Here is a 16,374-nt window from a genome sequence, read left to right as displayed (position 1 = left end):
TCTGAATGCATTCAGAGAGTAATGCACTTACTTATTCCTTCCTGTCATGACATTAAATATATTAAAAATAAGATTTTATGCTCAAATTGCTTCAGTAATATGCTTACATTCTGGAACATTCCCACAATTACAACTGAAAAACACTTTGATTCCTTAGGCCGGGATTTAGTCCATCTGATAAATTTAAGTTTTTACTGTGAGATTTCAGAAAGTACTTTACAATTTATTTTTTAAATGCTTTTGGCCTTTTTATGTGGGGCTGTACTTCATCATTTTCCTCCAAATACCTGCTTGTGCAGATAGAAATTTTGACCTCTGATATCATCACATTCCAGTCCTGCCTGTATATCTGAATATCTTCATAAATCAAGTAATTTCAATACTAATTTTTGGTAACTATTTTCTTTATTCAGTATCTCCTGATGAGTGTGTCAAATATTGGGGGGGGGGGGGGGGTGGTGTATAAAAAAAACCCAAAACTTATTGTTTTCCCTCTTGGCCATCACATGGTTGTGAATCACAAAAGTCATCATTGAAAAAGTAACTAATTAGAAATGAAAGGCCAATATCTCAAGCAGTTTCTGTCAGTCCTGGGATACGTTTCAATGTAACACTGATGTAAGACATGAAAAAGAGCTGGCATGCCCAAAGGGTTGCCTGTTTTTTCCACATACATCTGTCTAATAAAACAAATTACATTCCCTAAAATCCATGCTGCATTTATATCTTCGATATTCCAACCATAATACTAATATCTTAAGTCCTTCCTTGCATGTGATGCTCAGTTCTGAAAAGGCCACTTATATGAGTAACACCTAGTATACAAGTCACCAAATACTAGCTGTGCAAGTATTTCTCAAGCAAATAAGACTTCACAGGATCTGTCCTGTTGGATAGGCTGCCAGTTGGCACAATTTCCACTCCCAGTTTTCCATTTTAGTTTGTGCACATGCCTCTTAGGAAGGAAACTGGTTTTCTGTGCTGTAGCAAATAGTGCATTACTATTACATTATTCTAAATATTGCAATATTGCAAAGAGTACATCATGAAGACTGACAGAGAGGGTGATGTGGACTTGTGCTACGAGAGGAATAGCACCAGACAGGTTCAGAGCATAATTTCTGCCAAACTCTTTGGGAGCTAGACCAGGGTGTCTGGCTCAGCGAGCACTGAGGCTGCCATGGCACGTCACTCCACACGCCGCTGGAATGGGCAGAGTGACCCCTGGGCAGCAGTACAGGTGGGCAGCAAGTATTTGCTTGACCCTCTGCTGGTATTCAGGAGCTGGTTATAATCTGCCTCTAAATTAAAAGGGCTCAAATCTGAGGCCCCTGTGTAAGCAAAGGGTGTAGAACAAGTGTTTGGGCTCAATAGAATCAATGAGATGTTAGCCCCTTACTTTGGCACAGGCACAGCTGAGAACAAGCCCTTAAGCCACTGGCGAGAGCACAGCACAGCACGCCCTGAGCAAATGAAGCAGCAGGACTTGAACTGGGAATGCCTGTGTCTTCATTTCCAATTTTAAAACACACGTGGGTGAGGGAAAATGGGCGGACAGCTACTATCATTTTCTGCACCAACATGAGCCTAAGAAACAATGACATTTACTTTGGTTTAACTAATTTCCACACATCAGATCATGTTCAGTACTCATGTGCCAAAGTCCTATTCTTCAAGTCTGTTGAAATACCACTTTTTGAAACATGTGTGCTAACATTTGGCCAACACCACCACAAGATCATTTTATTAACTTGTAGCTCATTTCATAGACTGCTGCTCATGTTGCTAACATATGCTATTCTACCATTTACTGCTCTATAATTAGAGAAGTCATATGAAAGAGATACACAAGGCTTAATTTTTGCATTAAATGCAATTTGTTTAGACTTGGGTAGATGAAATAAGAAAAAATAAAAAATGCCAAATGATGAATTAGAAAACTACAAGGCAGTTAATTTAACTCTTAAAAGGTCACCGTAAAATTTTTTAAAAACCCAACCGCCCCTCATGACTGCATACAGTTTTGAGGTAAGAGTCAAATCCAAAGCTACACTCTGTTTTGCCAGGATAAAACTTGTTTCCAGGGACAGAGGGCCTCAGGGGCAGAGCAGCTACTAGGATCCTTGCAAAAGGGGGGACCAAGGTGCAAGATCAGAAGCTTACAAGTAGCATAGGAGTGTGAACCTTTTGCACAGTGTAAGGTAAGGATCCCACATCACTTCTCTTTCCATGCAGCTGACAGATAAAATGCCAAGCCAACCAGCCACAAAGATGTCCTTTACTGGGAAAAGCTGACCTATGACAGATTTTTTACTTGAGTAATTATCACAAAAGGACTTTAGAACTCATGAATAAGCCAGTATGTAATAATAAATAAAATATGAATCATTTGACTTTGATATTTAGCATATTTGTCTTTTCTCCACTGGATCAGCTTCAATTTACACCAAGCAAGTTATGAGCTGGACAGAAGCTGTGATACCACAACTACAGCAGAGCCCCATGAATTTGAATCAGTGATTCAGCAGTCAGATACAAGTTACGGGCACAGAAGCACATTTCTGTAGTCCATGTGCACACAACTGCATTGCAGAAGCAAGTTAAACACTTATTATTTTTAATACTGAGCTGCTTAAAAAACAGTAAAAATATATTCCAATGATGGCTGGGAATCAGTTCCCAACCAAAGTGGAGTTTAAGGGAAATGCATCCTTTCTACCGTAAATTAATAAACTGCAGCTATAGTTTATTAAGCCACCACAATATTTTACATTTTCTACTGCCATAATCTTGACTGCTTATAAATTACAGTACTTTTACCTATTCTTTAATCCAGAAACATCATTATTAAAATGTTTGATGGAGGCTGCAGTGCATCTATCATTACTTGTAAAAGTTAATTAGATTAGATAAAAGAAATAATTAGATTTGCATTTTTATCCTGGTTTTAAACTTCCAAAGAAGATCACAACAGTGTGCCTGTGGGCAATTAAAAACAGCATACAGCAGTGAAATATAAAGGCAAAAAAGGTCTGTTTTTCCTGGCTAATTCATGATTGAAGATACAATTACAAAATATTTTAAGGGTTTGCTGAAGCTGGGGGCTATTCCTAGACTTCTAAGCTTTGTTTATAAGTCTCTCTCTCTTTCAAGGGAGTATCTGATCTGCGTACCCTGCCAATAGAAGTATCAAATTGCTTTCAATGGCTTTATTTGGTCCTGTGCAGAGCTTGCTGGAAGGGGATCAGTTTCATGATCAATAACAAGGAAAAAGAAAAAAACAAAGAAAAAAAGGTAGGGGAGAATATTCCCTGGTGCTGGAACAGTAGCATCACCATTGCTTTTGCTTGTCAACGCTAAATAGAGTTTACAAAGAAAGACAACCTCAGAGAGCGTAACTGAACTGACAATAACTAGATTCCAGCTTGTGCATTTTCAGCAAGCTCTCTGCAAGAAGCTTTAACCTGTCTCCAAAAGGCAATAAATGAAAGGTTCAGCTCTTAAAATTGGAGGTCAGTTACATACTTAATGATGAAGCATATCTTTAAATCTATTTCTACTATTATTATCCTAGCAAAAAATTAATTAACCAGGTCAGGGAGGCTATGAAGGCTAATGTGGAATGTAATTATTCCTGATCTTTAGACACGTACTTCACATAAAGAGATAGTCCTTATTCAGCTCACCAGGTACCTCAATTGTCAGTAGTTAATCATAGATAAGAAGAGAGACTCATTGGCTCAGTCTCTTAAGTTTTACTTATGATTCAAATGATTCCTATTCAACGACAGTTTAAATAGTTATAATTTTATGTTACTAATCTTTTGTCTGTTTACTATCACAGTAATCACGTTCACTCTCCTTGACTGAAACAGAAAACATAAGAACATTTATATGAAAGTAGAACAGCATGAATGTATAGATTAAAACTAGAAAAAATTACTATTAGGAATAATTTCTAGTGGTTGAATTAAAACAGAATACTTATGAGTACAGAGGAAACCAGTTTCACTATGCAAAGAAAATTGTACTGATTCAAACAGAAAACGAAATGCTTTGCAATGGCATTGAGCATAGTACAGAGGAATCAGGTATGGACAAAAGCAGCTTGGATCATCTGCCAAAGTAGTACTCATCACAAGTTTTTGCAGAAAAGCTCAACAACCACTGCCCCTTTTAAAGATTTCAGCCATAGTCTAGGACTTGCCCTAATGAAACCTGCCCACCAGAGGAGGGAAGCCCTCAAAGTTTCATCCCTTAACTCCACACACATCCCCATTCCCAGAGGGAAATCCTGGAGTGACACATTCCGAGCAAGAGTAGGATCCACCTCCCTTGCTCAGATGGGCATGGCAGGGCTCAGAAGAAGTCCCCAAGCCTCATTCTCTAAGGACTGAATTCTGATAATGAGGCACAGGGATTTCAGGCCCTCAAGAAATTTTTGGAACTATCCAAGAAATACAAGTCTTCCCTTCCTCCAACGCAGTCATGATGTACCACCAAATTCCTCCTTTAACCAGCTTTTTCACTTTGCATTCATTGCACAGGCTAAGAAGTGTTCTTGAAATAGTCTTGTCCCCTCTACTTTAGGAATGCATATTTTTTATTTAAAAAAAAGTTCTTTTAAAAAATCTTAATCAACCTGGAGACTGATCTGTGAGCTCTCACTTGCCCCACAAGTTGCTTCTCAGCTTTAATTTGCACTGAAAGCAATGATTTCTCTGCACAGCTCTGCTCTGCGGAACGAAGAACTTAATTTGGCATACTAGATTTCCTCCCATCTCTGTGGACTCCTCTGCAGAAGAGTGTTTATGAACATTATGAACATTCGAGCTAAAAAGTAATAATACACTGCATTTATTTGAAAATTTTCATTTAAGATTCTCAAAACATTACACTTGAATTGAGGAAAAGGAAACAATTTGCAAAACTTCAGATAATCAGAGTCAGGACTGAGAACAAGTCCAGATTCTCACTCCCTTTAGCCAACAGGCAAAACTGCTTTCCCCAACACATACATCCTGAAAGAAACATTAGCTTCATTTAGAAAACACAAGATGATTATGCAGAACATTTAATGACCTCTGTACTCTTAAATATCTAGGTTGTTCTCAGACACTAAGCCTAGCTAATGTCCTCTTTGCTCATAGATTGTTGACAAAGTTTTGGATGTATAACAACTCTGGAGTAAAGTGCTCCAGTAAATGGTCTTAAAACTGAAATAAAACAAAACAAAAAATCCTCCACCGATTAAAAGAATTAAGGTGTTAAAATTATTAAATAAATAGATAATATATGGCACAATATAAATAATAAATACCAAATAATGAAAATTCTGAGTAAATTAAACCAGTAGTTGCCCAGGAAAATATGTGTTTTACTTAATATGGATTATTTTAACTTTTACATGTGGTTGACAAAAATCTTCTAAGTTCCATCTAAAGTAATTTCTAATTGTTTAAATGGTTAAATGAACTGGATACACATATTCACAGAGACTATTGTTTAAGAATGAATACTGTACCTCAGAAGATGACAGTGATACACTGTGTTCTCATGATGAAAACACTGCATCAGCAATGCCCCTCTCCTGCATTCTGGAGAACATACTGTTCTTGCTTCAAGTAGCTGTGCCATGAATAGGCCCATGCCCAGATGGAACTGGCACCTGTGTTACCCATATTTTGTAATCTCTTCAAAACAGGAGTGTCAGGGAACAACACTATTGTTTTCCCAAGCACAGAAAGTACAAATAAGAACCCACATCAGTCTATGAAGGTAATCATTTTTTCTTGAAATAAGTTGCTTCAAGAGTGTCTTTAAACAAACCTTCTAAATAAAATGAAGTTACTGGGGACAGTTACAAATTCTACCAAGCCCAAAATCGAGACTAAGAATGTAAAAATATAATATAAATTTTGGTTCCCCCTCAAGCCACAGACTGTATGATTCACCTCATCTCTACACTAAAGGCATCAGCATGAGTATCCTTCATAGTTAATAGAGAGAAACAGCCATTTTAGGGAACAATTTATCTGGTATATTTTAAATATCTGCTATAGGACAAGACAAATTGCATCCTAAAACCTTTCACTTTCCTTCTCTTTGCTCACTATGAGCACAGTCTGGATGATTAACTGAGACAGAGTTTGTACTGCAGTTACTTGTCCTTGATATGACGAATGCCACCCAGAGTCACCAGTGTGACTTCAGAATTGTTATTGAGGCTTCTTGGGAAGATGGTGGAAGGGGACCTGGGAAAACCAGCACAGCACTGCTTCTCTCACCTGCCTCCTGGTGAGAGAAGTACCTCCATCCCCAGCTATAGCCCTCAAGGAACTACACAGTCTCAAACTGCAACACTCATAACAGCAGCAAACTTATGTTGCAGAGGCAACTTAGCAACTAACTTCTCTCTCAAGCAGCTTCTAGTTACCAAATCTGCCACAAAACTAAGAAAGAACAAATAAACAAAGCAGAACCACCTGGCTGACTAGCAAATGGGCTATGTAAGCTGGTGTTTAGCCTAGAAGAAAATCTCCTAAGAAACTTTCTTTTAGTAATTTCCCTGTAAGACCAAAGTATGTTTGAGATGGAATCTGCCCAACATGTCTAGAGCTTCACAGTAGACCCTACAGTGTTCCTTGGGCAATGAGATGCCCACTACCAATCTGGCTACACAGTTGGGAGCAGAAACGGTCCTCACTGCCTCAAATACCCTGATTAGACTCATGTAACTATAAAGATCATAGACAAATAAAGAGGCCAAACTACTGAGAAGCTATGACATAAGAATACCTTATACTGGCAGGAAATTTGAAACAAATACAGGGAAGGATCACCAAGAAATAATTTTGCTCACACGAACAGAATAAACATTGAAACAGTTCTTCACTGTTCTAGTATACATCTAGGAAAGGATGGGAAGGAAAACTTGTGGGGGCTTCAGCGCTGTGTAAGAGGAAATTTGGAAGTGAATGAGAAAATGAACACATAAACTATTCTAAAATAAACTTGCAACCTATTCTAAGACTGCATTTCCCTGGAGACAGTGGAAGGGTAAAGCTACTGGAAAGTATTGACTGAACTGAAACATAAAGTACCTTTGAACTTTTTGCTACAGAGCACATACTTCCCAGTAAAATATACCCACGTTCTCCAAACAGAAACAAAAATTACCTGGTCATTATTCCTCTTTCTGGGTCCTAATTTTTAAAGGAATTTTAAAAATGAGAAATTTCTCATGCAAATAACTCTTCTGTTTTGTAGACTCAGCTAGGTTTCAGTCTCAGCTTTTATGCCAAGTAAAGATTTTTTTGACATTATTCTTTGTTTTCTGAGGCCAGATTTGCAAATAACACATAGAGAAGATGTTGTATTTTTTCCTTTCGCAATTCTTATATCTCTTCCACCCTTGATGTACACCTAATGTAAACAGTCTTCTAATAGGCAAAAACAATAAAGGTACTTTAAAATTCAATTGTGCGTCTCATATGAGGTATTAACACATTTATTTTTGCTAAATAAACTCCTTGAAAATGTAACTGAAACTGCATTACAACATTTTCAAAAGCTTTTACAAGCATTCCTTTGGGATGAGGGAAAGAAAAATTTCAGCTTTGGCATCTAGTGACATAGCAATCAGCTAATTAAGGAAAAAAAATGGATAAGCCCAAGCTTATAAGAAATGACTGGCAGCACAATCATCTGTCAGACCAAACTGAAATATTTAAATCAATGAACAGGTCCATGGAAATGCTTTCCAAGTAGGAAGTCGATAAGGTAATATAGTCACATATCAACAATGCTTCTACATCCATGTCACTACCTACCCACATATACCTGCACAAAATAAAACCAGGTTCTGAGTACAAGTACAGATAATTAAATATCTCCAGAATATTTCCAGATCCAAGAGGGTGCAATTACTCCAAGGGTGCAATTACTCCAAATTGCACATGGAAGACATATACCTGTGGGTCTTTGTACATAAGCAGACTGGTCCCAAGGACTTAGTACTGTCCTAATGTCTCACTTTTGCCTTTGTAGAACAAGGAATTCCATGAACAATGGTTGAGATTCTGCTTCTGCTTCACACAATACAAGTCAAACTGATTGCAGATTTCAGAATTATGACCAGATGATGAGATTTAAAAATAGTTCATAACTTTCAGAAGAAAACTCTGCCTATTAAAGATCTTTGCACCAAAAAGATGTTTGACAATAATTTTCTAAGACACGAAGAGCTCCCATAAAGAGCATCTTTACTGAGGTTTGTTAATAAAGCATGTGGCTGCTTTATTTTAGACCCTTCCCTCTCCATAAATGGAATTTAAGTATAATCAGAAGAGAGCAATAAAATACACTGACCTGAATTTGCTGCTGCAGTAGATTGATTTTGTGCTGCTGTTGCAGAAGTTGCTGCTGTTGTCTTGCAATCTATTAGAAAAAAATTTCCATAAAATTAAAACAGCAATATTGAAACTTCAATACTATTGAGCAAAAAACATCATATTTGTTATTCTTTATTATATTTTATTAAGCATATTAATTTTTCTTAGATGAGGGATATTTTAGAGATAAATTTAAATTCAACATAAAAATCTAGTTAGCCAGTAAGAAATATGTATTTTAAGCACTGAGGCCTTAACTCTGCAAAGCACAGAAAAACAGGTTTATTTATGTGCCTGTGAATAATTTCCTCACTATTCAACAAAGCATATAAGCCTGTGGTGATCTTTGACTATGATGCATTACTGTTAGCTACAATGGGAATGAAACACATGCTTAAAATTAAGTGCTTTTCTGAATGGGGATGGGATTACGCAGGTGCTTAAGGTTAAACATACATTTTCCTGCTTTGCTGAACTGAAGCCTTAGCTAGTATTTATAAATGTTTCATATTCAGCACAAGCTCCTAGGGTAAGCTTCTCCAACTTCATTCACTATGAGCAGTACATTACTTCACTTGTAAATCTCCAAAATCATCCTTGGAACTGCTTAGGGAAGCAGAGCCTTATTCTGTATAAAAGCAGTACCTGGTGCTCAGTAACTCATCCTCAACATAATCCTATGAAATATGTAGATATTGTTACCCTCATTTGGTAGATTCCCCCCTGTTCAGGGCAGGGAACACTAAGAGACCGGTGACAGAGAATTTGCCACAGAGACCACTTCTACCTCCCTGATTCCCACAAATCATCCAGAATGATCATGCTAAAGCAGAAGGTAAATAGGATCCTGCCCTCAGACCACAGAGCTGCTCCCTGTAGTGGGTGATGTGGATGGCAGACACAAGGGAGGAGCCACAGGGAGCTGGGGGAACAACTGGAACTTCTGCTTTAGAAGGGTAACTGTGCAGCAGACTGAAATGAGGACAAGATTTGTGTTTCCTGGAAATCCCAGCCTCAGCACTTCTGCTACCTTCCTTTCTTGAGTATAATTTCCCCTCCTATAAATATTTATCTAGAGCAGAGGAATCATATAAAACACCAAGAAGTTGGTGACAAAAGTCATTTGGTCACTCAAATCCACTGTTTTGGTTTTTGCAAAAACCATCCCTATCTCCTTCTCCAATATCTTCTGAGCACACTTACTCTGTTATAAACAGAGAAAGCTAAGTAAAATGTTTTTATGATAAAAAAATTACAGAAATGTAGCAAAGTTGGTTTGGAAATAAACAATCACATAGTTTTAGTGAAAACTGTTCAGATTAACTCATAAGGAATTTGCAGTCACATATTAACAGCTTGTAATTGTGCACACAGAGAGACCAAGGCTGTCATTTCCTTAATCTCATTCTATCACTGGAAATAGCTGTAATATTTTTCACTTATATTCACTTTAGCTGTATTTTTTTTTCGGTTAAAAATCACTTTTGTATAAGAAACCAACACAAAATTCATACATATTTTAAGTCTTTCACATGGCCTCAAGGAGACAAATTAAGGTCTACATGATTCTGGGGCTGGATCACGGCAAAGTGCTGCACAAAAAGTCAAGCAACTCTCAAAGGCCACTACACTGATGCTTATAACAGGGCTTAAACTCCTTTTAGAAGCCTGGTGTTCAAATATTTCTGGATGAACCTCCCAGTCAGGCAAATAATACATGGTGAGTGATGACTGAAGGAGTGGAATCTCGTGTGCAAGTGAGAAAGGTAATTCAAACAGAGCTAGCAGTCCATGGCCCCAGGTAGCCCAGGGGCAGGTCCTAGGACCTCAGGTGTATGTCGTCAGTACCCTGGTCAGCAGTAGTCTCTATGCTTGGTAAAACAACAATGGTAACAGTGCTGTATAGAATATTTAAAACGTGTGTGAGAGCTGGAGTTACTATTTTTAATGAGTAACACACCAATTGTGTGATCCCATCTTAGAAGTGTAGTGTTTGTAACTAAAGATAAGGTCTCAGATTTATGTCCACATTGCCCCTGCTGCTAAAATCTCAGAGAAGGTAAAAGGTTATCACAATGTGCAACTGCAGAAAAGAGTTACTTGTCATTTCACATTGAAATCAGACAGAGCATGGAGCTACATCACAGGCCATTGCCTCTCAGTGCTGTGTTGCTTTTTCACAGGTACACAGTACCCTATGTCCAGAATCGTCTGGAACTGCTGGCAACCTGGCTGCAGCTTAACGTGGTAAGCTATAGCCAAGGCAAGGAGGAGATATTGGTTTACATGTGCAAAGGCACTGATCTGCTGGAGTTCTGACTGCCTGGGAGCAGCTTTTTGTACCTGTATGTACAACGTAGCACCGTTTGAATGGGCATTTCCTGATGAAAACAAGAAAAATACCGCGAAGCATCTAATCTCAGAGGTTCCTCTAAGATGGAGCAGTGCTATGATAGAAAATGCACCCAGGACCCCGCGACGCAATTACCATAGCATCGGCTTGATGTATAGGCTTGACACAGTAAAGTAGGGTACACAAGCACCATGTGGCTCAAATTCTGAATTTTATTTGCCTATCGGTTGAGCTACATGCTCGCTTCATTGAGCATGACAACCTAGTTTTAAGTGTCATTTAATTTTCATTTTGAAATATAATTACAAAGTGTTCACTGTAAGATATCACTCGTCTGCAAATGTGTCAAGATTAATTTGTGCTAGCTTATTCACAAGTGTCAATAGTTAATTACTGTGTCATCTCTAGATGGCTAAATGACATTCTAACTTCTGATTTTTTACAGTGTTCCTTTATGTTATTTTCCATTAGGGGATGAGTCCATATTCCTACATGTGGGCAAATACCCAAGCACATAAAATACCAGACGTCACAACTCATTAAAATCAACAGAGCATATATTGCTGTATATATCCTATAAAATATATTTAACTGAAAAGATAATTCTAGTAATAATGTCAGATTCCTAAAAACCACACATTAATTTGGATCAATCTGATCTAATGCCTAGGGGACTAGTGTGTGGGATCACTGTTGTTGCACTTTCGTTCAATGAGAAAAGGACAGCTCTTTGGACAACTGCATTTTTAAAACAAACAAGCAAAAAACAATAACAAAAAAGACAAAAACAAAAATACAAACCCTTCACAATCTGAGCAAACAAATCAAACCTTACTTGCAGAAGATATTTGAAGGCTTGAGGATGTTTAAGGTTTTTTGTTTAATTATTGTCTTGTCAAAATGAGGAAGAGTTAAATAATGGATATAGTCTGGCTTATTTGTAATTCTCAAAATTGCATCAGTGCAAGAAATAAGAACTGTGAAATCTAACAAATTAATCTTTTTTCTAGGAAAGAAATTATTTTAATATCCCCCTCCACCCCTGCTTTTTTTTTCCTCAGGATCCTGTATATTTCCTCTTTCTGGAAAAAAAAAAAAAACAAACTAACTTCTGAGAATATTTAAGCTCTTTAACCAAAAAAAACATGAAAGGAAACACCAAGCAGAACAGTGTTTTTGATAAGCGTTCTGCAGGAAGCATTTTCACAGGTTTCTTACTTGGAGCCTCACCTGTTCTTGCTGTTGGCGAGCAAGGTCCATTTGCTGCCGTTGTTTTTCAATTTGTGAGGCTGCCAGCTTTTTCTGTTCATCATGGGCAGCCAGGAGCTGCTCCCGTAAGCTGATCAGCTGGGTGATCATAGTAGAGAGCTGTCGCTCTTTTTCTGCCAGGCTTTCTGGTGTACCTAAATGTGCAAGAAAGATATACTGTAAATACTAGATAGACAATAGTTACAAAGCAATATTTATTAAAAAGAAACAATAAACGGCTGATTCACCAACATTATTATTTCAAACAGCAGCTTGAATATATATTCTACTAATAAATCTCAAAAGAATCTAACACATAGCTTTGCTGTGCTCTGAGCAGGGGAGGATGCAACAGAAATTGGAGCAGAAAAGATATAGAGCATTTCATTTTTTTCCTGACAACAGTAATTAATGATACAGTTTGTACAAATCCCTATATCTTTTCCATCTAAACCTGTCTACTGTGATAAATACATTCAGAGTTTATTAGACATAATTTTCCTTCACTTTATATTTTTTTTTTGTTTTTACCCCAAGTATGTACAAATTGTAAAAACATAATTTAAAAGATGCTGTTTGGTGGGAGAAGCAGTTTAATAGTTTATTGATCATTTCTCTAAAACACCCATATATCTGGTAGGTCATTTAGGTAAATGTAAGCCTTGGTTGTGGAACGTGTATTAAGAATGAGCTTTATTTGTCCCCAAGAGAAATGGTTAACCTGAGAAAATGGCTTAAAAATTTTCATTTAACTTTCAAAGTTTACTCTACAGAGAGCACTTAATTAATATGAAACTACGGTACATTTATTCTTTGCACTAATGATGCTTAATGGTCTGTTTATGGGTAAATTGCATGGGTCTCATAAGTAGAGAGTACAGGGTCCTTTTGCAAGTCAATCTGAAAATATCACATCTTATGTATAAACTTATTACTCTGTCAGAAACAGCAATGTCAATTCCTGTATTTGAGCCATACACTGCATTTTCTTGTGTGAGCATCTCAGATCCACAGCTGTCTATAAGAGGTAATATAATTACAGTAAGATAGCAGTTCAGGAATATTGGAAGAGGATCTGAAAGAATTTTACAGTTGTAAATGGGATAAATAAAGGAATTTTAGGTTGTACAGGAGAACTGAGAGTTGGAGAAGAAAACCAAATCAAGAACTACTCAGATCTGTAATCTGCCACAATTACATGAGAAGTGGCACAAAAGAGAGGATATTTGCAAACTTCCTTTTCTCAATTCACAATGGAGGACTGTGATAAAAAAGTCACAGGATTTTTGAAGAGGAAGAAAATGTGTGAGGAACAAGACCTGGGAGAGAGTGGAGAAACTGTCACCAAAATTATGACTCCACCTTCTTCCCAGAAGGAAGACGGATATCTTCTAGGGCAGAGAAGAAAGAGATTGACAGGTTTCATAAGGAGAGGGAAGACAAAGCAGACTTCTGCTAAGCAGGTGACAAACCCAAGATTCTCTACTACTTACACTGTGCTATGATGGGACCAGTATGATTCTTACAGAGAATTTCACTTGCAAAGGCAGCATACAAGAAAACCTCCGGCTATAATTGCTTTATGAGGAAAAAAAGAAACTGCATGGCTTAAGCAGAATCACAGAAACAAAAGGTACCTGGTTTTCTGTACATTTAGTAATTGCATTTAGCAACAAGTCCTGAAAATATTCAATTTCTTACCCATTATTAACTATCTTAGTTTTGAGAGTTTCCAACAACCTGATGTTTCAGTACCCTCTAATGCCTAATCTTCATTCAGTATGCATGTAAGACAGGTCTCCAGAAGAGGAAAAATGTATAACTTCTGTTGTGGTAGAAATTTTAGAAAGGGTTAGTGATTTCCTTACAAGAAGTATGATGGATGCATGAAGTTGAAGCTGAAGGGTACTCTACTATTCAGACAAACTCATTGCAAAACCTTAGTGTGATGTGCACAATTGAAGCAATAAAAGCGTTCTGTGCAAAAAGCTCTTTCAAAAAAAAAAAAAAAACAACAACAAAAGATTTTTGAAAGCAAGCTTGGGCAGGTATGTGGCCAGGAAAATGCCTGCACTTAAGGTACTGCCTTGGCAGTATCCATTATCGTGCACTGAGCTCCACGCTGCTGACATCTGTTCAATTGTCTGCAACTTCAATATAAACTTACCTTAACCCTCCTAAACTCTGTTATTCAGTCTTAAAGATTTTTCATGATGGTCCAAAGGTTATTTAGGTGGTTTTGAATGTGCTATTGTATACTGAAATTCATTTTCATGGCTAAAAAACTGTTCTGCCAAAGAAAAACTCCCTTGCTCATTGTGACTAGAAGAGATCAACCACTCCACCTATTTTAGAAAGCCAATGGGAAGCAACCTGCTGCCTCAAATGATACTTATTGCCCTCCACTGCCACCTGGGAAATGACAGCTTGAGACTTTCACATCTGTCAGGCAGCTTTGGCATTGTAATGCAGGCCCCTGAGCTTACAGTCATAAAATATTTTACACACCCAAAGCAGATATTAATCTCCCACTCCATTTCCATGTTATTCTGTACAGCTCGTACTTGCTTCATAACATGAGTAGAAAGCTACCACAAAGAGTGTCTGCTAAGGTTACAAAATACAGTTGTTCTGTTATGATTGCTTAGAACCATTTGATATAGTTGCCACAAATGTATAGGGTCGTTTATTTTTTCTTTTTTTTCTCCGATTTTTTTTTTTTTTTGTTTACAACAGCAGGCAGAAGTAACTGTTCTTATTCAGGAATTCATAGTAATTGTTTTTCTTTCCTTTTTCCCCTCAGAGAAACACATCTGAAATAAATGACCCCATTTAAAGTACTCTGCTCTTTAATTTGTACTGTGCTATGTAATCCAACAACAAAATAGAACTGATGACCACAAAATGTACACTGTGCTCCTGGAAAATAACGAGACCTCCATGAAGCTTCAAGACACTTAACCCAGCAATGCTCAAGACAAGAACAAGCATAAGATGAGAATGTTCTTGTATGAACAGTTTGGGGGAGGTATAATTTAATTTTACAGTGGAAAATCCCAACCATTATTTTACAGTTTAAATACCAATAAAAACCAACTTGCTTGGAATGCAGACCAGATTGAGCTGATCTGGCTGGGCCAAGAGAGGTCATCAGTAGCTGTGTGCCATCATCATCTGTTTTGCATCCACTTACTTCAGCAAGCAGTGAGATTCCTAAACTCATTACCAGTAAATAAACTTCTGCTAAAATATCTTTCTGACTAAAAATATCTATAAATAAAATAAAAATACAGCTATCTGTAAAATATATTTGCCATAAAAAGAGATAAAACAAAAAGCTTAGTAAAAAATAAACAGTAAATATGCCAGCTTCCATAAAATATTATATACCACAGCTCGCTCTCTGTTCTAATCCTATTCTCTTACTCCAAAGACAGCAGTGCATTTTTTCCATGGGGTCTTCCTTATCCCCAAAACACATCTGTCTTGAGTTTCTCTCAGATTTGTCAGGTGGATCAGTGCTCCCCAGGGCCTGCTCCATCTGAAGTATTTTAATTTGACTAAACACCTGATTTATTTTATCTCTCCGATGAGAAAGGCAGTTTGTCTTAATAGAGCCTGTCAGCCTACAGTCCCATTCACAGCAATTTACAGGCAGCCAGGGATGCTGGAAAAGAAGAGTGCTGTGATTCTGTATTTTATCCTCCTCCAGAAAGCACCTAAAAGCAGCTATTCACTGCTACTGCATGTGGCATTTTAGAACTGAATTAGCTTTTTATTCAAGTAACTACACTTGTTGTGAATAGCTTATCTGTAAAATTGCTACATTCACTACTGATTTTATTAACCTTTGGCTCTATCACAAAATGGTCTTCAGTTAGGAAAGACCTTTAAAATTGACACATTTTTCTTAGGGGCCTTTATTTCAGTGACTTCAGATCTACTGAATTTGATCCATTGACTCCCCTTACCAGCAGTATTTAAAAATTTGAGTGTTGGTGTGAAACTGATAGTGTTTAAGGGCCTCATTTTAAAATGAAAATGTGACAGTCTCATCAAAAGTTCAGAAAAAATTGTTATCATTTTTGATAGTTTTTTGCGATAATAATCATTAGCTGAAAAATAACTTGGTTGTAGTAATATTTTTTTTCCTTGTGTGCTTATTGTTTTATCCTTTATTTTGGATTTCAGCACAAATTGAGATAAAATGGTCAGACTGAAGAGAACTATGGCATCAAAGAGAACTTTTGAGAAATTCTGGTCATAGGTCAATCCAACCAGGAGTGAGAAAATAAAAAGTAGCTATAAATCTGCTGAAAAAGAGAGAAGAGTTCAACTTGTGGTCTAAAATTACATTTAGAAAGAATTCTGCTTCTGGCA

General features: G+C 37.2%; 1 protein-coding gene across 15 annotated transcripts in view; it reads right to left on the bottom strand.

Annotated features, from left to right (window-relative positions):
- The window catches only part of SOX6 (SRY-box transcription factor 6), a 370,227-nt gene that overhangs the window by 134,096 nt on the left and 219,757 nt on the right, over window positions 1-16,374 (bottom strand). For all 15 annotated transcript variants that reach the window (XM_051803959.1, XM_051803965.1, XM_051803957.1 and 12 more), the window contains 2 exons: window positions 11,977-12,149; window positions 8,371-8,439 (listed from right to left, as the gene is read on the bottom strand). In XM_051803959.1, the coding sequence (XP_051659919.1) occupies window positions 8,371-8,439; window positions 11,977-12,149 (242 nt within the window). The remainder of the gene's footprint in view (window positions 1-8,370; window positions 8,440-11,976; window positions 12,150-16,374) is intronic.

The sequence above is a fragment of the Manacus candei genome, unplaced genomic scaffold (assembly GCF_025592945.1).
Source record: "Manacus candei isolate 608988 ecotype Guabito, Panama unplaced genomic scaffold, ASM2559294v1 h1tg000060l, whole genome shotgun sequence".
In the NCBI taxonomy this organism is placed as follows: domain Eukaryota; kingdom Metazoa; phylum Chordata; class Aves; order Passeriformes; family Pipridae; genus Manacus; species Manacus candei.
The sequence above is the reverse complement of the archived record's forward strand: the minus strand, read 5'-3'. Positions and strand labels throughout refer to the sequence as shown.